The following is a 19,975-nucleotide window of genomic DNA, read 5'->3' on the forward strand; positions in this document are numbered from 1 at the left end:
CAGGGGGGACAGCGGGCCGCTGTGGTCCTGCGAGCTGAGCAGGGGGCCACGGGGCAGTCGTGAGTGGTTTTTTTAATCGTTAAATAAAGAGGAGATTTCTTTATTGAACTGAAAGGACCATAAAAAAAACTCTAAAGAAGGTTTCATTTCAAGGAGCAGAGGGCTTAGCAACGTTAGAGCTGAACCCACGCAGATTAAATAAGCCCTTACATCCACTGGCCACAAGAGCTTAAAGCTGATTTTCGGTGCTCTACTTGCTAAATGCAAAACGGGACACTGTTTTTGTTGACTTAGAGAGGTTTTTGTGGGGTTTTTTTGGTTTTTTTGTTTGTTTGTTTTTTTAGGGAAAGAATCCAAATAACTAATATTTTTCATCTCTAACAGCCATAGCCAATATTTCAATAGGAAAGAGCCTTTCCATAAAAGCGGAATAAAATAATTTATTGTATGTCTAGAGTAATAAGCTTTCCTCAGATGCCCTTGGCGTAAAGTCATTCCAAGGATCACTTCATGGTTTAAGGGCAACATTTTGCTTTTTAACTGTCATGATTGCAAAGATTTTCATGATCCGAACGTGAAATACATATTTTTAAATATAAGAGCTTGGCAGTTGGTTCATTATTTCACACTGTTTCATGCCAATTCAATTCTTTAAAAACTAGACTTTATTTTTTTTATTTTAGGGCATTTTAGGTCCTGAGCAAAACGGAGCAGGTATGTAGAAACTGTAAATAGCAGTGGGGTGAGTGTCTGTATTAGACCTGAAAACACTGACATTTAAAAGTAGTAGTTCTACGTATGGTTTTAAAACTACAGAAATGTAGAGGCGCCTGCGTATCTTGTCGGTTAAGCGTCCGACTTCAGCTCAGGTCACGAGTTCGAGTTTGTAAGTTTGAGCCCCGCGTCGGGCTCTGTGCTGACAGCTCAGAGCCTGGGGCCTACTTCCGATTCTGTGTCTCCCTCTGTCTCTGCCCCTCCCCGGCTCGTGCTCTGTCTCTCTTTGTCTCTCAAGAATAAATAAATGTTCAAAAAAAAATTTTTTTTTAAACTGCAAAAATGTAGAGGAAATTAGGAAAATTCACAAGACATTATACCATCCAGCTATAAGTATTATTTACATTTGGAAAATTTTCATTCCCTGCACTAAAAAACCAAACAACTTTTGTATTGCTGGGATCATTCTTCTCAATATGCAGCTCTTATTTCTTTGACAAGAATCTCAGAGAGGGGCACCTGGGTGGCTCAGCCGGTTGAGCGTCCAACTCTCGATTTCAGCTCAGGTCGTGATCCCAGGGCCGTGGGATCGAGCCTTGCATTGGGCTCTGCTCTGAGCATAGAGCCTGCCTGGGATTCTCTCTCTCTCTCTCTCTCTCTCTCTAATGAAAATGAAGGGGCTGTTTTGTGTTTTCTAGGAATTGTGTTGCATGACAGGTTATTGCACGAGGAGGCCCTGGAGGAATCCCTCCAGCATCTGTGTCTGAGCCCCACTGTGGCCTCGGAGAGCCACCTGCCCAGGCTTCCCCGCCAGACTCCATAGGCACAGAGGTGGCTCGTGTCCCGTACAGAGGGCAGGTTTGAAAGTCCAATGGATGAGAGGCACACGGCCGTGTGTTCCCTGCCCGGGAGTCATCCGGTTTTCCCTTCACTCCCTGAACCCCCAGCACCTCCCCCCACCGTCCCCCTAAGCTCTCTTCCCCATGGTGGTATGGGTATAAGCAGACATACGTTCTCAGACATGAGGGCAATCATTCTTTCTAAGGATTCTACCCAGGAGGTGTCCACCCCACATGGAAAGCTGTGCCCCCTGGCCGTGTGGTTGCCCTCCCCGGCTCCTGCACTGAGCAGTTCTGGAGCGGGGTGGGGGGGGCACCGAGGCAGCCCTCCCCACCCCTCACCACCCTCCTGGGGAGGCAGCTCCCATGGTCTGGTCTCTGTGGACTGGAACCTTCCTCTCTGGCTCCTGGCAGAAAGGGCGCTCTGAAAACAAAACCAGAACACCGAGAAAGCAGGGACCCCCCCACAGAGTACCTGAGTCCTGATGGCTGTGCTTTAAGTAGACAGGGTCCAGCTTAAAGGCTCCAATTAGGTCTGTCCTCTTTTTCACCCTGGTTTGAGAGAACACAGGGTGGGGCTTAATGAGGAAGCCACTGGGACAAGCCCCCCGCAGCCCCTCCCTCCTGGTCCCTCTTCCAGCAGGCTCAGCACAGGCACACCCACTTTGGGACGCTTCTCTGGGACCCCGCTCTGCCAGCACATCCCTCACCTGGGTGCCCGACACCCACAGGACCCTAGCACCTGAGGGGGCGGCATCATAAAAAATAAATCTTTGCTTTCCATCCCTGGTTCCTGGCACACAACTCTTAAAACCCTTGGAATCTCTTGGAGGGTGAAGAATGGCTTTGGTAAGCCAAGGAGAAGACAGGTGACTGTCCTCCCCCTGCCCCTTGGGGAGCTTCAGGGCCCCCTGGGGACCGGTTGCCAGGGAAACCAAGGAGATTTGAGGCTGGAACTCTGAGCCCTACCCTCAGTCTCTGGGGTGGGGGCGGTCACAGGAGAGGGAGGGACTTGAGACTGAGTTAACCACCAATGACCAACGATGCAATCAACCATACCTACGTGGTGAAGGACGGGGTTGGTGATACATCAACGTGCCAGGACGGAGCCGCAGCCGGGGAGGACAGGGAGGCTCTGTGTCCTCTACCCACACCCATACCTTGTCCTGCACATCCCTTCCCTCTGGCTGCTCGCTCGTTTCCTTTGTGACAGATCAGCAAATGTAAGTCGCGCAACTTTCTGAGCGCTCGAAGCTGTTAGCAAATTATCAAATCTGAAGGAGCGGGGGGTTCGCGGGAACCCCCAACTTTACAGCAAGCTGGACAGAAGGGCGGGAACCTTTGGACCTTGTGGGACCGAGCCCCTCTACCTGTGGGGTCTGTGGGGACTCCAGATGGTTAGCGTCAGAATGGAGTCCCATTACGGGACGCCCAGTTGGTGTCCAGAGAGCTGGTGAACTGGCGTCAGGAAGCAAAACCCAACAGGGGAACATTTGTCCCCTCTGTCGGTCCAGGCTTGGCATCGGGCCACTGGCAGGCATCACCAGCGTGTGCGGGATGAACAGGGGCCAGAGGTGAGGCGTTCCTACCGCGAACCACCCTCAGATTCGGTACAAATGATGGTTCCGGATAACCCAGGTCACCACTCTCCTCTGGGCTGGGGTTTGAGGTCTGAGCCTGACAATAATCGCCTCTCTGCCTCATCTGGCAGCATGGACACCGTCTCAAAGCAATCTTATGGCAAATGGACCATACTTAGGGCAAACCGGGGAAGAAACATCCGTCTGACAGTAGCTTGGGCTTGAACGCAAATACCGTGTGGACGAGTCCGTGCGAGAGAAAACCAGAAAGCATGAAATAGCACGTCGGGATGTGACTCAGCCACAACAAGGAAGGACTAAGAGCCCAGATGTACTTAGGAAAAGCAATGGAAGTGTTATTTCTTCAAAGAGTTAGAAGGCAGACTATGTCAGTAAGCAATAATAAGCTGTCGGGGGCTGGCTTAGCCTTTGACCTGTGCAAGAAAATGAATTGCACCTGACCTTATGCACGGGCATGTAGGAATTCTAGTACATTCTGGGCAGTATACGAGGGAGCCCTGGCACAGCTCCCTTTGGTCTCTCTGTACCGGAGAACACTCTGTGCGTAGCCTTAAAGAGGGACAGCGAGAGAGAAGGGGGTAGAACTCCGTCCTTTGTAAATGAAGATCACATTCTCCTTCCCACTGAGGCCAGCGATGACCCTGGAGCCCGTGTGTTTTTAATCAAAACATTTGCGCGGTGTTAAAGCCATGCAAAAAAGTGTAAATAATAATACCCACAGCTCGCTGAGTATGACACAAAACCCGAGCACTGTTAAATCTGTGGGTCCCTCGCCTTGCCGTCCTTGGAGGAGGCTACGGGGCCGCCTGTGGGTCCGCCACTCCCAGAGAGTTCTACAGAATTCTCTGCACAAATTCCTTCATAACCTATGGTATTGTTTTGCACGTTTCTAAATGGTGCACGTTTCTAAATGGTTTCTAATAAGTTGCTCAAAGATAAATCACATCAGGGGGCACCTGGGTGGCTCAGTCGGTTAAGCGTCTGACTCTTGATTTTGGCTCCAGTCATGATCTCACGGTCTGTGAGGTCGAACCCCACATTGGGCTCTGAGTGTGGAACCTGCTTGGGATTCTCTCTCTCTTCTGCCTCTCTGTCTCTCAAAATAAATAAATAAACGTTAAAAAAAAGAATAGGTTTCCTGTAATATTTTTGGTAGATATCTCTCATCAGATTGAGAAAGTTCCCTTCTGTTCCTATTTTACTTAAAACTTCTGTTTCGCGGGATGTAGAATTTCACCTGATGCTTTTTCTGCATCTAATACAATGATGACTCTTCCCTCCTTGACTCTTTACATGGCACATGACATTTCAAAACCTTCTAATAGCTGTGAACCACCCCAGAGTAGCTGGAATAAACACATTTGGTCATGATATACTATCTCGTTTTCCTGAAACATCACTACATGCTAATATTTGACTTCAAAATTTTCATATTGGAATTTGTGAGTGAAACAAACTTTGTTTTTCTTTCTTTCCTTTTCTTTCCTTTCCTTTCCTTTTCTTTCCTTTTCTTTTCTTTTCTTTTCTTTTCTTTTCTTTTCTTTTCTTTTCTTTTCTTTCTCCATACCTTTTTTTGTTCCCTCAGCCTCTCATCTGGTTTTGGAATCCAAGATGGCCTAACTTATGATATGACAGTGGGAGTGTGTCCTCCTTACTGTTTTCTGTGAGGTGCATTTATGATCAGACTGATAAATGCCTTCACAGCTTGGTAGAGTTTGCTCTCAGGAGAATTTGGATGCTTCCGTTGTGTGAAAAATTTAACTTCTGACAATAATTTAATAACTATATCGAATATAGCTATATTAAAGTAGTTGTATATAATTGTCTTTAATAGCTGTAAGATTTGGGGCATTTTTCTATTTATTCTGGAGCATATTCATATGCTTGATGTGGCCATTGAATGCGGACATTCGTAGGCAACGTTGGGCATGATGTTTGACAGTGTTGCAAAAGGAAGGCTATTTAGGGCTGGGTGTCTCAGTCGGTTGAGCGTCCGACTCTTGATTATGGCTCAGGTCATGATCCCAGGGTTTTGAGATCCAGCCCTGCCTCAGGCTCTGTGCTGAGTGTGGAGCCTGCTCGGGATTCTCTCTCCCTCTGCCCCTCTCCCTGATCATGCGCTCTCTCCCTCTCTCTAAAATGAAATAAAATAAAAATAAATAAATAAGAGCTTCTTGCTTTAAGAAAAAAAAAAGGAAGTTTGGGGTACCCAAGTGGCTCAGTCAGTTAAGCGTCCAACTTTTGGTTTCAGCTCAGGTCACGATCTCACAGTTTGTGAGTTCAAGCCCTGTATCAGGTTCTCTTGCTGTCAGCACAAAGCCCACTTTAGCTTTAGGTAACTCTGTCTCCCTCTCTTTCTGTCCCTCCTCTGTGCTTTCTCTCTCCAAAATAAGTAAACACTTAAAAAAAATTTTGAAGGGCACCTGGGTGGCTCAGTCGGTTGAGTGTCTGACTTCGGCTCAGGTGGCGATCTCAGAAGTTCTTGAGTTTGAGTCCCGCATCGGGCTCTGTGCTGACAGCTCAGAGCCCAGAGCCTGCTTCCGATCCTGTGTCTCCCCCTCTCGCTGCCCCTCCCCCACCTCTCTTTCTCTTTCTTTCAAAAATAAATATACATTAAAAATATGTTTTTAATTTTTTTTTTTAAAAAGGAAGGCTATTTAAACAGAGAGATGTGTGCGAGCACACACACACACACACCTGCACCCCCACACACGCACACACGCACACGCGGGCACACACAGAACCGGCCTGTGAAGGTGGCCGTGTCACCTCCCGCTGAATGGGCCTCATGGGACAGAAACTGTCCCCCTGCCACCAGACATATTCCTGAGGGAGGGTCCTGGGGGATGGGGGAAGGGGACTCCTGTGTTGTTTGGGAGTCTACATTGTCTTTTTCTAAGACTACAATACCGCGTAAGGCTCACGGAATGAGGGCTCATGGAATGAGGGCTCATGGTACGTCCTGGTGCCAGTCGGTGACCAAGAAAACTTTCAAGATGTGGCACGGCGCCAAAGTACAAAGAAACCAAAAAGATACGTAGAAAACTGTGCATTAGCACTTATAAAGCAAGTTCTAGAATCAAGTGTTACATAACTATAGTGATTGACCATCTTCCCAAGAAACCCAGTGTAACAGAAGCGTGCAAACGCTGTGAAACTATTTGTGATAAAACTTAATTTTTATTTGCAAAAAGACATCAAGCCTCTTTTTAAAGGTAGACTAGGGGCGCCTGGGTGGCTCAGTCGGTTAAGCGGCCGACTTCGGCTCAGGTCACGATCTCGCAGTTCGTGAGTTCAAGCCCCGCGTCGGGCTCTGTGCTGACAGCTCAGAGCCTGGAGCCTGTTTCAGATTCTGTGTCTCCCTCTCTCTGACCCTCCCCCATTCATGCTCTGTCTCTCTCTGTCTCAAAAATAAAACAAATGTTAAAAAAAAAAAATTAAAAAAAAAAAAAGGTAGACTAAAACATGTCCTGGGTGAATCTGAGGCTTTCTTTGGAGAAAAATCTGATGCTAAAGAGATAGTAAGGTCTGAGCAGAACGGCTTATATTTACATATAAAAGATTCAAAACACCAAATGAACAATAAAAAAACTTATGAACAGAATAATGAAATCATTATGAAATGTATTCACTGTGCTTATAATGACGTGCAGGTTTTAGAAACTCCAATTATCTTGTCCATTTCAATATTTAGAGAAAATAACCAATGTATTTACTTTAAATTACAGACTAACCACTGGCAAAATTTCATTAAACAAAAAAGAGACTCTTCTGATTTTAAGAAGTACAAAACAGCCAGTGAGAGCAATCAAAAAAAAAAAAAATCCATTTATATCTTACTTGTCGTATGAGCAAAAAATTTAAATACGTCTATAAAAAAATTCCCAGTTTAGGATGATTTGTTTGCTTTCAGCTCTTAGGGGGTCTAAAGAGATGCCTGCCCCTTCCAAAATCTGGTTTTTAACGAGCGTCTTGCTACCTGTATTCTGTTGTGTTGACACCTCATTTTATTGCAATAACCTCTTAGAATAGCAAAACATAGGTATTTGAGTCCATGGATGTTCAGGACAGTGAGCAGAAGGCTCTGAGTAGGCTCTCAGCCTTCACTGTCTGCCCAATGCCCATCACCACACTGCCCATGAGCACGAGGGACCACTCACCTTGGAGAGGGACCACCCACCTTGGAGAGGGACCACCCACCTTGGAGAGGGACCACCCACCTTGGGAAGGGACCACCTACCTTGGAGAGGGACCACCCACCTTGGAGAGGGACCACCCACCTTGGGAAGGGACCACCCACCTTGGGGAGGGACCACCCACCTTGGGGAGGGACCACCCACCTTGGGAAGGGACCACCCACCTTGGGGAGGGACCACCCACCTTGGAGCAGGGAGAGGGGCGGGGGAGAGTGCTGGGGACCCACAGCTCAGGTAGACAAACAGGGGAGGGTGGCTTCAGTCCATCTCTTCCTGTTTGGCCTTTGGGCTGTCCATGCCTGGGCTAAAATCCAGGACTAGTTTCAGTAGTCAGAGGGAAAGTGGGATCAGCCCGAACAAGAACGGAGACACAACGGGGCCTGATTTTGCCTCAGCCGCCCCAAAGAACAGCTCTCGTTCTCCAGTTTCCCCCATATCCACCCGGAACAATGCTAATGCCTGTCATCTAGATGCGTGTTTGTAAAACGTGTGTTCGCTTTCCTGTGTGTGTTCTTAATTGGCATCCTGTGAGACTCGTGATTCTGCATCTGACGATCTTTACTCGTCTTTAAAACCTCACATCATCGCGGGGCGCCTGGGTGGCTCAGTTGGTTAACCGTTGGACTCTGGATTTCGGCTCAGGTCACGATCTCACGGTTCGTGAGTTTGAGCTCCGCGTGAGGCTCTGTGCTGACGACACGGAGCCTGCTTGGGATTCTCTCTCTCTCTCCGTCTCTTAAACATTTGTGGCCATGGCATGGAGGAGAGTTGTGTGTCCGTAAGCAGAATCCCGGTTGCCTCATCCATAAAATCAGGAAGAACAATTCCTACATTAGTTTAGCTGTGGTATAGCTATCATCTTTAAAGTACACATGCTCCGGGAGCCTGGCCTCACCTGTGCACAAGGTCACGCTGGCCACAGGACCGAGCGCTCAGCCCCAGCAATGGTGCTGTAAGGGCTCTCATTAATTAGTGACACATTAAAAAGCTGCCTCTTTCTGTAAAAATGCCAACTTTTACACGTGGAGAGCAGACTCAAAACAAATTTAAATCCACGTCGACCACCTGAATGATCTTCAGTGGCATTCACCTGAGTTCACTGTGGTGCACACATCTGTCTCCAGGCCTTTGCACTGCCGGTCCTCACCACCCACCCGGCCCAGGTACGCACACTGCTTATTCTGTCACCTCGTGTGGCCCTTTGTCAAATGCCATGTCACCAAATAGAATTTCCCCGAGCTCTCCGTGTCCAACAATTGGGCAGAGAATGAATGGGTCCATGGAGGCCTCCCACTCACACATTCCCCCTCGGCCTTCCAGCTCCCTGTTGTCCCCAAGCTTCTCTGAACCTCTGCCTTCTCTCTTCCCAAGCCCTTCGCCTGCTGGACCTCAAGCTGCATTGGCCTGGACTTGATTTTATTCAGTTTCTCATTTCATGTTGGCTGTATTGCATTTACCGGAAACTCTGTCCCACGGCTGAGACCTCTAGAGCCCAGAGATAACAGCCCTCTGGTGTGAGGTCCACGGTGCTCAAAATCAAATGCTTTCCAATGCAATTAGACCTCTCCTCCTCCTTGTTATTCTTGGTTTGGATGGCACTGCCCCAACTCGGACCCTGGTCCCTCAGCACCACCACAGTGCAGCCCCCGGTGGGGGTAGGACATCTGTGGGAAGGGCCTTCTGCAAGCAGGGCAATGCTAAACATCGTCCCCACCAAAAGGAGAGAGCAACTTCTTTGTAGTAAAAAGAGAGAGAGAGAGAGAGAGAGAGAGAGAGCAAGCAGGTGGTTGGGTATAGCAAGATCAAAAGAAAACATCAAGTTTGATAAGAATCAAATAAACCGATCAGGAAGTGGGTGGCATGATTAAGTATATGGTTTAAAATAAGCTGACCTGGTTTAAATTCCTAAATGTTAGCCTTATGGTTTTATCTAGTAATTTCTTGCGAGCACCATCACGGACTGAATTGTGTCCCCAGCCCGCAATTCACCTGCTGGAGCCCTGACCCCCAGGACCTCAGAATGTGACTGCATGGGGACAGAGGCAAGGAGGTTAAAATGAGGTCACGTGCCTGGGTCCTAAGCCAACGTGACCAGTGTGTCCCTAAGAAGAGGACACAGACCCACAGAGGAAAGACCGAGTGCCGACACAGGAAGAAGGCGGCCATCGGCATGCCAGGTAGAGAGGCGTCAGCAGAGACCCACCCACCTGGGCCCCCGTCTCTGGTTTCCAGCCTCCAGAATGAGGAGGAAATACGTCTCTGTGGCGCGCGGTGGTTTGTCACAGCGTCCCTGGCACAGTGCCTCAAACAGCGGGCAGGGGCTATTTTTGTCTTGAAACGTAGATCCTTCCACATCCAACTCCGTCACCCAATCCACACGCTCATGAAATCAAGGCCTGCACCCCCGGTTTGGGGTAGGAGCGATTTTCCCACACTCACAAAATCACCCCAAAATCCTCGACAACCATTCCGTCCAGGACCCCAGCGGCTCAGGACACAGAAAGCACATTCTCTGTTGCAATTTAACATTGGACCCATGTGTTCATGTGGCCTCAACTCATGACCCTCTCCCGTGTCCCCTCCAGCCCCGGGGATAACTGACTGCCCTCCTCTGGGGTAAAACCTCAAACACTGGGTGTTGCCCTTACATCTTATATTTGATTTTATTCAGCGGACAATCAGCTTCACCCTCTGTCCTTCTCCCAGTGACGTGGCCTCACCCTGTGCGCCCCGTGTCTCTCCTCCACATCACGTCCGCTCTGTCAGGCTTCCCTTTGCGGGCTGCTGCCTCAACCGGGCAAGACGTTCTTGTTCCCGAGCGACCCCGGCAGCCTGGTTACGCCCCATGAGGGGCTCGGGCCCTTCCCAACCACGCCGCTGACAAAGCTGTCCTCTCTCGTCCTTAACTGGCTCACTGGCTCTTTGGACCCAAGGGCAGGACGCCATGTTGTTATATTCATCCCTACCACCTCTCAGTGTGTGATCACAGATCGCGGTCCCAAATGCTTTTGGTCCCTCGTAGCCTCAGTTGCCCCATGCGTGAGGGGGCCGGATGCCCCGGAGCTCCAGTGATTTACGTTACAGAAAGGGCGTTGAGGGCCGCCCATGGAAACAGCCGTCTCTGATATTATTTTCCCCAGGTCATCAGTGAAACACCTGGGCATCCTGTGAGGCCCTCTGGCCGCCACCTCCTGGCGGTCCCCATCACTTTACCCCAGACAACCCTCCGGTCTTTTTGTGGGCTTTCTTGGCCCGATGCCTCACTGCCAGCTAAGGACCCTGTGTGCTCCTGTGTCAGCTCACACGGGGACCACCACCCCTCCCCAAATAAAGGCAAAAGGGCCCTCTACTGGCTCTGTGCCAGCTCTGTGCCCACGAGCCACAATCTGACCAAACACACCAGCAGAGCAGAATTACATTTCAGTGCCAGTTAAAGCTCAAAGAGAGGGACTTTGGACACACCGTATGAGCCATTCTTTAGCATTCCAGTTAAAATAGACAAACGCAGCCACAAGAACACGAAAGAACACTGAGGTTCATAACAGCTATAGCTTATAAGATCCTTACTCGTATTTCGGACGAAGCCACGTCTAGAATGGGCCCACCAGTGGGCTTTAAAATCACATATCAAAGTTTCAGTCCAAGGCAGACAAAAAAGAATTGATTTGAACCAATTTTTTAGTAAAGCACTGAAAATATGGTTTAATCTTTAGACAAACTAGTCAAGGGGCACACTGGTCGCGCAGTAAACCGGGAGAACAGACTTCGGTTGGGTCAGATGAGAACTGCTTTCTTCACCCCTCCAAGGTGAGAACCCATTGATGCAATTACATGCCGAATGATTTTGCACATGCAAACCCCCCCCCCCAGTCCAAAGGTTGATTTACCTCCTTCTTAGTGCAATGAACATAGCAGAACCATTACCCTGTGTTCCCACACTGCTCCCAGTGACCGCTATTTCTTTAAAAATCATCTACATGATGGAATATCACCCACTTTCATTTCTGAATTCTTTTTCTTGCTCTAATAGAACCAACATAATTCTGGCACGCTATTAAGAATTTTCAGAGAATCTCATGGGAAAAGGGATTACTTTTATTTTTCCTTAACAAATGTGTTCAAGCCCTTAGACTCATTAACCATCTACGAAGAAAGACACAGAAATAACCGAATTAGAAATACGTCCTGAAATGTCCTTGCGTTGTTTTTGGTAACACTAGGTAGGTCAGACTACAGATTTTGCTGTATTAACCTTCTCTCCTTGTGCCAGTGGCTCGCACTAATATGTTCTTATCAGCAGTTCACAGTCAGGTAAGGTTGGGCAAGAATCCCGCCCCTGGTTCAGCATGGAAGCAAGCAGTGAGCAGGTAACACGTGAGATGGCCCAGCGATGGCATCCTCCTCACCTGCCAGGCTTCTTTCCCACAAGGCCACTCGGGGAAAGTGCGGTGCGCATGGGGTAACTGACATGTAGCCGTGGGGGAAACTTACCACATGGCAGAGCAGTCGAAATTCACCAGCATCCATTTGTGCGGATTGAAGTTAAATGAGTCTGCAAACTGCCGAGGAGAAATAACAAAAAGAAGCCACTTCCGTTACTAACGTCTAGTTGTACAACAAGACTCCGTGCACAGTCATTCACAGCTGGGAGGGTCTGGACTCTGGAACCCGCTGGGGCGAGACCACGTGACCTCCCCACGTGTCTTCATATTCATGTTTAAATGGGGATAACAAATCACACTCGGGATCCCTCGAGCTGCTACGGACCTGACTGCGGGCTGACACCCAAAGTGAGGAGGGCAGCTTTGAAGCCAGACACTTGGGGGTTTGATCCCAGCTCAACAGCTCACTCTGTGTGCACGGGAACGGGAATGTCTATTTTATGGAGAAATCGTGGCATCACAGCCACGAACTCCTCAGCCCAGCTCCTGGCATGGGGTAAACTCGCCAGGTCGGGTGCTGTGCTGTGACTGTTGGCTGATCGGCGGCCAGTGAGCCAGCCTGGTGCTGGGCCGGCTACGGACTTCTGACAGCTCCTGGTGAATCGGGAAGGTCCGACCGGAGAGCCGTCATCAGAATGCAACATGAGAGTGAGCGTTGGGGACCATGACTTGGGTTCACTGCTCAGAGGAGGGGGCGGTGCTCACTGAGTCCAGCTGGAGTTGCCTGCACAGGGTCACCCCACGGAAACCGGAGCGAGGCATGAGGCCCTGGGGCATGGAGGCCGTCAGGACTGCTGGCACTCCTTGAGGCATGGTGCCAGGCACCCAGAAGAAATCCAGAAAGTGTTTGCATGAAGGGTGATATGAAGGATCTCATTCTTTTTAGGACAGAAAGAGCTTTGGACTAAAAGCCCCAGACTCTGGCCTCAGTGCTTCCACATCTGGCCGGGGGCCCTTGGTGCAATAACTCTACGAGAAATAAGTAAGGGGCTGGAATGAGACAATCGAGAACCTTCGTATGAACACGCACTTTCATTTACTGCTAATCCTAAACTTGGGGTAGGGCCATCACATCTGAAATGAGAGAAGCACTTTGAGGACCTTGGATCGTTCAAAATATGCTGACTCCCAAAAGATAATCTGAGCGCAACCCCAAAAAAGGATGCGGAGAGTTGCTGTGCCCTGGGAGGACACCCGTCCCCAGCAGCAACGGGACCCAGATCACGTTCTGGGGGATCTCCTGCCCTGAAATGCAAAGCTCCAATTTTTAATCGGGAAAACTCACAGTTGGACTTTTCCTCATAAAATGAGACATTATCGATATTTTATGTCGCACGCTTTCCAACGTATGTAGTCTGGAGTCATATAAAATGTATCTACCAGGGCGCCTGGGGGGCTCAGTCAGTTGAGCACCTGACTCTTGATTTCAGCTCAGGTCATGATCTTGGGGTCGTGGGATCAAGCCCCACATTGGGCTCCACACTGAGTGTGGAACCTGCTTGGGATTCTCTCTCTCCCTCTCTCTCAACCCCTCTCCCCGCTCTTGTGTGCGTGTGCATGCACAGGAGCCTGTGCCCTCTCTCTGTCTCCCTCTTTCTCTCTCTCTCAAATATAAATGAGTGAGCGAATGAATGAATGAGTGAATGAACGAAATGTATCTACCTTTCAAACTACGAGATTATTTGGAATAAGTGGAATACTAATTCGCATGTACTATGTCAGGACATCGTACCGATCTGGCCTATGAAACACTTCCTGCCAGCAGCTTCCTCAACATCACGAACTGGCAAAGTTCTTGGTATACGCATATCATCATGAGCTTTGGGAGGGTGAAAACTTCATGCCTAACCAGTGGTAATCGGGATCACCCCAATTTTTATTTCACTGGTTGGTTCTTTCACCAACACCAACGTAATTACCAACTACTCTTCCTGTGTACCTAAACATCTTCGTCTTTAAAAAAAAAAAAAAAACTGGGGGGCACTTGGGTGGCTCAGTCGGTTGAGCGTCCAACTTCGGCTCAGGTCATGATCTCATAGTTCGTGGGTTCGAGCCCCGCGTCGGGCTCTGTGCTGATAGCCTGGACTAATTTGGATTCTGTGTCTCCTTCTCTCTCTGCCCCTCCCCCACTCACGCTTTGTCTCACTCTGTTTCTCAAAAATAAATTTAAATGTAAAAAAAAATTTTAACATTTATTTATGAGCTACAGAGAGAGACAGTCATGAGTGGGGCAGGGGCAGGGAGGGAGGGAGAGACAGAATCCGAAGCAGTCTCCAGGCTCCGAGCTGTCAGCACAGAGCCCGACGCGGGGCTCAAACGCACGAACCGCAAGATCATGACCTGAGCCGAAGTCGGACGCTTAACCGACTGAGCCCCCCAGGCGCCCCTCTTCGTCTTTATTTTTAAAGGCAATAACCGAGTTCATCAATTTTAGGTGCTGCGGCATTTCCAAGCAGAAAATAAGATCTCAACAACCGAGACTGGCTGAGGAGGGCGCTCTGTGTTTCCACGGAGCTATCGTAAGTGGGGAGTTCTCACATCCTTCCAAAGGCGTGCCCAGGTTTATCGTCAGGCTGATGCACAGACCTGGGCCCAGCTGGAGGCCCAGGGATGCAGCCACACGCATAAATCCCCAGCGGAAGCAGAGTTAAAGGCAGCGGCAGAGATAAAGGTCCCAGTCTGGCAGGCGGCTGAAATCTCTCCCCGCCTCCGGCCTCTTCTCTGTTTGGTTCCAGGGAGGCAGCGAGGGCACCAGGGGCCAGGGGGGTGCCGCGCCACCCCGGAGACGTCCGCTCGGCTGACGGCCGCCTCGCACGTCAACCCCCACTCGGGGCGGCGGGGAGGACATTCATTTCCTTCCAGGTTTCAATCAAAGTGACTTGGAGCAAGACACGGGAAAGGACAACGGGTTTCATTTGTTGATAAAAGGAGACAACACGTGAAAGATGGGCTTTGTTTGCCGAGAATTGTATTAGTTCCCTCCCGGAGGGGCTGGTCTGTTTGATCGTCTTTCATTACCGGACCGCTGTGTGCTCCTCCTGTTGGCAGAGCGACGGGATGTTATCTCGGGGCTGGGGCCTCGCAGGATATTGCAGGCCCCTTATCTGACCAGCCGAGCAGGAAGGCCCTCGCCAGAAGAGAACAATGCAGGAGACACGGAAATGACTCAGCGTCGGGCATGAAATCCCGTCTGCCGCTGGCAGATAGGATCTTGCTAGAGTGCCCAGCTCCGCGGTGGCCTGACAGTTAGTCCCCCCCAACAAGCACCCCCCCAAGAAAGCCAAAGACCCAAGTCCTGGGTTCACAGGGAAAAGATTGTGCAATCCTAAACCTGATATGTAGAAAGACCAGGCCTTGGGTACAGGCACACACATCCCCGAAGATGGCTTTGCCTTCTGTCCCCCGAGGCTGCAGGGACAGACGCCCTCCCCTGCCAGTGATGTGTACCGTCTCTGTGATGCGAGGTGTGCAGTTGGTAAAGAGGTCTGTCTGTCGTTTCCCAGCCCCAAACACCCACAAAACCGGCTACGGGCAGCGAACCCCAGAGGGCTGGCCGTCAGCATGGTTACCAGAACTCCTCATAGGCCACAACCCCCCTCCCCAATATTTATCGGGGCCTTTGGAAGCCCCACGTGCCCCTCCCTCCCCAGGACGGATCTGAGGACTGGCCCGTATTCAGCGATCAATAAGCAAATACCGAGTGAGAGAGTACATAAATGAATGTGACGTGAAGGAGGTAGGAACCAGAATGCTATTTCATTCGTTGGTAATAAGAGGGTACTCTTTTCTAAGAGGGGAACACTGGTATTCTATACCTGACACCCCTTTTTCTGGTATTATGGCCCCATGAGAATCCACATGAGTAATCAGCAAATGAATGGGCAGCGTGGCCCGAGAGCGGAGAGAGGTTTGGAGGGACGGTCTGCTCAGCCATGGCGAAATCACAGAATCCAATTCACGCACAGCCCTTGCCGTGTGCCAGACGCTGCTTTTTAAGCCCTTTCAATATGATTAACTCCTGATCCTTACAACACCCCCTCGGAGGAGGGATCACTACCAAAACCCTGAGGTGGAGGGAGGGTACTAACGTGCCCACAGGGACACAGCTAGTCGTAGGGTAAAGCTGGGATTCAAACAGTCACTTAATGGCAAAGGCCGTGCCCGTAATCCCTGCACCGCGTGTGGCCCCGGGGCTCGCGAAACCCGTGACCCCGAGCACAGAGCCAACGCTGAGGCCCCAGTGACTCACTGTCTCCTTCTCCCGGACTCCCTGCAAAGTCGCTCTCTCTGGACCCTTTCCTGCAGCTACAACTGAGTTCCTGGCCGAGAGGAACGTTGCGGCCCCTGAGCCTCCGCCAACAGCAAAATCCTCCTTGAGTCTGAAATCACACATCAGAGCACGACCATCACGTCGTGTCCTCACCTCTAGTCTGTGCCACATGGCTCTCTGCAGCAGAGCACTGGCTGATAGTTTTGCTTACTAGTTCTCAGAAGCGGCAGGTGTTTTGAGGGGCATTACAAGCCACATTTTACAACTTCCAGAAGCAGTAGAAGATATTTGAGTGCACCTGTGGCTGCTTGTTCAATAAGTCAACACCATGCCCACTGCATGGTCAGAATAGACTATCATATTGAACCAGATCGAATAGGGTTGTAGGTTGGCCTTATAAATTACTTCTTTTTGTTAAATTTGTTTAAATGTTTATTTTTCAGAGAGAGAGAGAGAGAGAAAGAGCAGGGGAGGGGCAGAGGGAGAGAAAGAGAGAGGGAGACACGGAACCTGAAGCAGGCTCCAGGCTCTGAGCTGTCAGCGCAAGCCCGACGCGGGGCTCAAACCCACAAACCGTGAGATCGTGACCTGAGCCGAAGTCGGACACTTCACCGACTGAGCCACCCAGGTGCCCTTGTACATTACTTCTTGATCTGAAATGCATTAAGATCTTATTTCCTTCCTAAATGTTTCCCCACAGTGCTAACATTTATCCTGTCATGAGACCCTTTCCCAGGACCCGTGCAGACTGAAAAATGGCTGTAAACGTCCGGTGTATTTTGAGAAGACTGGCCGCAGGACTGGGAAGATTCTCAACCGCCATCATAAGGAAGTCTAATTTCTGACGATCGCGGAATGTGTTTGGACGCTGTCTGCTGCAATGAACCCCAGCAATGAGAAATGGAACGTCACCTCCTCGTGAGAACATGTCACTGACAGCAGAGCACTTTTCAACAGTGATCTTCTTAAAGATAAAGAGCACGACCTACCTCGACTCCGTTCAGAAGATGCCGGAACTCAGGGCAGATGAAGGAGCTGCCCGCGTAGGCAGCGTCGATGTGCAGCCACATGTCCTCCTTGTTACCTGAAATCCAGAGGTGACCTGTGAGTTCCCGATGGATGCCCTCCTCACGGGGGCCTGATAACTTGCTGCATACGGTCTATCAACAGCATTTGCTGGCCCGATGGTGGACCCTAACTGGCTCCTTGAGTCTGAAGGCAACGAAACTGAGGGTGGCTGACCCCAGACTGTGGCAGAGCACAGACAAGGTGCTCAGTGAATGTGTGGACTTGAAGGAAGGAAAATGGGATCCCCCGCCCTGCTTGACTTGAAGGTGGATGCTCATGGTCTAAGGGCTCAGCCCACCCTACCCCTTGGGGCGCCTGTTTCGCAGTCACACCGCCTTTCTCTGTCTTCCACCATTTCACCCACTGGGAATGTGCTCCCCATTCTCCTGGATTAGCGGTCCTAAAGTCTTCCCCCACAAAGTCTTGGGGGATCAGCGGGGTGTGCGGCCCCAGTGACCTCCCTCCCCCCCATTCCATCCCCCCGTAAAGCATACTCGCTTATTTTAGGCCATCCACAACCACCCCAGGCTCCTTTGGGATGTGATTTCTGCTTTCCAACCGCACCAGAATAGCCTGGCCGGAAGGGACCACATCTGACTTTACAGGTGGAATAGCATCCTGATTAAATTTGCTCCCTCAGTTGGGACTGTCTGTGTTCAACCCCTGCCTCCAACGACCCAGCAGCTCTATGGCCTTACGTCCTTTCAAACTCACCCCCTCCCAGGCAAACGGGTATAAAAATCGCACCTGGAACATCAGGGAGAGACAAGATACCGCCTGTAACTGCCTATTACCACACCTAGTTCGGGGTCGTGAGAAATAAGGGTGATCATCGCGATGAGTCCCTCCGTGGGTGCTGGGCACGTAGCACATCACGAGACACGTAACCACGAAAGGTTGGGGCGTCTTGGTGGTGAGGAGGCGCCCTGCCCGTATTGGGTCAAGACACCACCTGCAGGGCTCAGTCAGCCCCTGCCAAATGCATCTGTGCCAACTGATAGGCGCAAGGCTCGCTTTCTCATGCGTGATGCTCGCTAATCACACCCGATGCCGTGAGGAGGGACAGGTGGCTCTGAGCTCTGCTGACACAAGTTCTCAGAGGCGTTTCAAAGCCTTGATTCCATCTGAGCTTCAGGATTGGAGGGATCAAAGCACTCGGTTGGATCCAGACCAAATGTGCTCCAAGGACACGCGATAGTGCCACCGAGGGTCACGGTGAGGGTGAGCTCTGTGTACCCGGAGGCACGTCTCACAGGCGAAGGGCGTGTGGGCTGGTCCCTTTGTGGAGCCGTCTCCCTGGCACCACAGGGCCCCACGTGGATGTGGCCGGGAGCCAGTGAGAGCACAGAGCCTCAGGACGATGTGGGATTTCTGCTTGGAAACCACCGCTCAGCCAGTCTGGAACACAACAGTGCTCCCGTTGCTTATTGTGCGACTGCTGTGGCTCCATAGGCTGTGGGCAGGTGGAAACTTCAGAGGCTCTTATAGGACAGACATGAAATCTCACATCCACTCTGTGCTCTCCAGGGGGCCGTTTGCACTGGTCAGGAAACTTCGCTCTCTGTTAGAGGCCCCTTGGGGGACTTTGAGACTCCCATGTGTCTCCGTTCAGAACCGTCGAGGGAAGAGGTGAGGCAGGGCAGGACCCCAAGGCCTGAACAGGCAGCCAAGTCAGGAAGGACACGAGCCATGAGGGTAGGAGGTGGGGACCAGGTTCCAGCAGCAAGAGAAAGGGCTCTCTTTTCTTCCACTTCTCCATCACCCTCGTGAGAGGACCGTTTGGTAAGAGTAGAAACCGCAAGTCATGGGGCGCCCGGGTGATTCAGTCAGTTAAGCGTCCAACTCTTGATTTTGGCTCAGGTCATGATCTCACGGTTCACGGGGTTCGAGCCCCACAATGGGCTCTGCGCTGACAGCAAGGAGCCTGCTTGGGATCTTTCCCTCGCGCTCTGCCTCTCTTTCTCTTTCTCCCACTCTCAAAAACAAATAAACATTAAAAAAAAAAAAAAAAAAGTAAGGCAAAAAGAAACCACAACCCCTCCAATGTGAGCTGGGTCAGCTCCAGGACAGACAGAGAGGAAGTTCGGCCCAAGCCCTCAGGAAGAGGCCAGGATGATGCCAGCCCCCAGGACTCTGCCACTCCGGAATGTATCAGAGACCCAGAGGGGGGCAGTGGGAGGGAAAGACGGGGTCCTCGGAAGGGCAGGGACAGGGGTCCTCCAGGGGAAGGTGCACAGCAGGGACTTAACTTTAGTCCAGAAGAGCTCTTGGCTCCAGAGAGGCGACCGCTAGCCGTGGAGGGCCCTGCCTGATAGGAGTCCTTTCCCACCTGGGTCTTTGGTCCCCTGATGGTGCGACAATGTGACTGATGATGGGGGCCTTGGGCCATATGAGTTCTGACTTCTGCAGGAACGAGTGACGGCAGGTGTTAGCTGGACCTCCAGCAGGAGCTGGAGACTGAGGGTCGACCAGGTGGGCAGCGAGTGACTGAGCCCCAAGAAAACTCCATTGGTGCGGGCTGGGCCAGCTTCCTTGGTGGAGGGGGGGGTCTCACTCTATGTGTACAGTCATCATACCTGGGGAAGCCAGCCACCTGGACCTCACGGGAGAGGACAAGGGTTTGGGCGCCCCCCACACTGTGCCCCACACCCCTCCTGCCTGCAATAAACCATGGCCATGAGATGCTTGCAGAGGATTCTGTGAGTCTTCCCGGAGGGTTAGTGAACCTGAGGGTGGTCTCGGAGGCACGAGGATCCCTCTGTCCCTGCAGTCGGCACAAAACTCCCGCAGAAGGAACTCGCGGGTGCCCAAGAAAAGGGGAGTTCCAAGTGGGTTTCTCTTCCGT

General features: G+C 50.8%; 1 protein-coding gene across 1 annotated transcript in view; it reads right to left on the minus strand.

Annotated features, from left to right (window-relative positions):
* Positions 1-19,975, minus strand: part of DDC (dopa decarboxylase) — a 65,512-nt gene that overhangs the window by 15,976 nt on the left and 29,561 nt on the right. Inside the window, exons 7-9 of the mRNA XM_042927563.1 lie at positions 17,052-17,146; positions 11,842-11,909; positions 2,029-2,105 (exon numbers count right to left, since the gene is read on the minus strand). Coding sequence (XP_042783497.1) covers positions 2,029-2,105; positions 11,842-11,909; positions 17,052-17,146 — 240 coding nt within the window. The remainder of the gene's footprint in view (positions 1-2,028; positions 2,106-11,841; positions 11,910-17,051; positions 17,147-19,975) is intronic.

This window comes from Panthera leo, chromosome A2 (genome assembly GCF_018350215.1).
Source record: "Panthera leo isolate Ple1 chromosome A2, P.leo_Ple1_pat1.1, whole genome shotgun sequence".
In the NCBI taxonomy this organism is placed as follows: Eukaryota; Metazoa; Chordata; class Mammalia; order Carnivora; family Felidae; genus Panthera; species Panthera leo.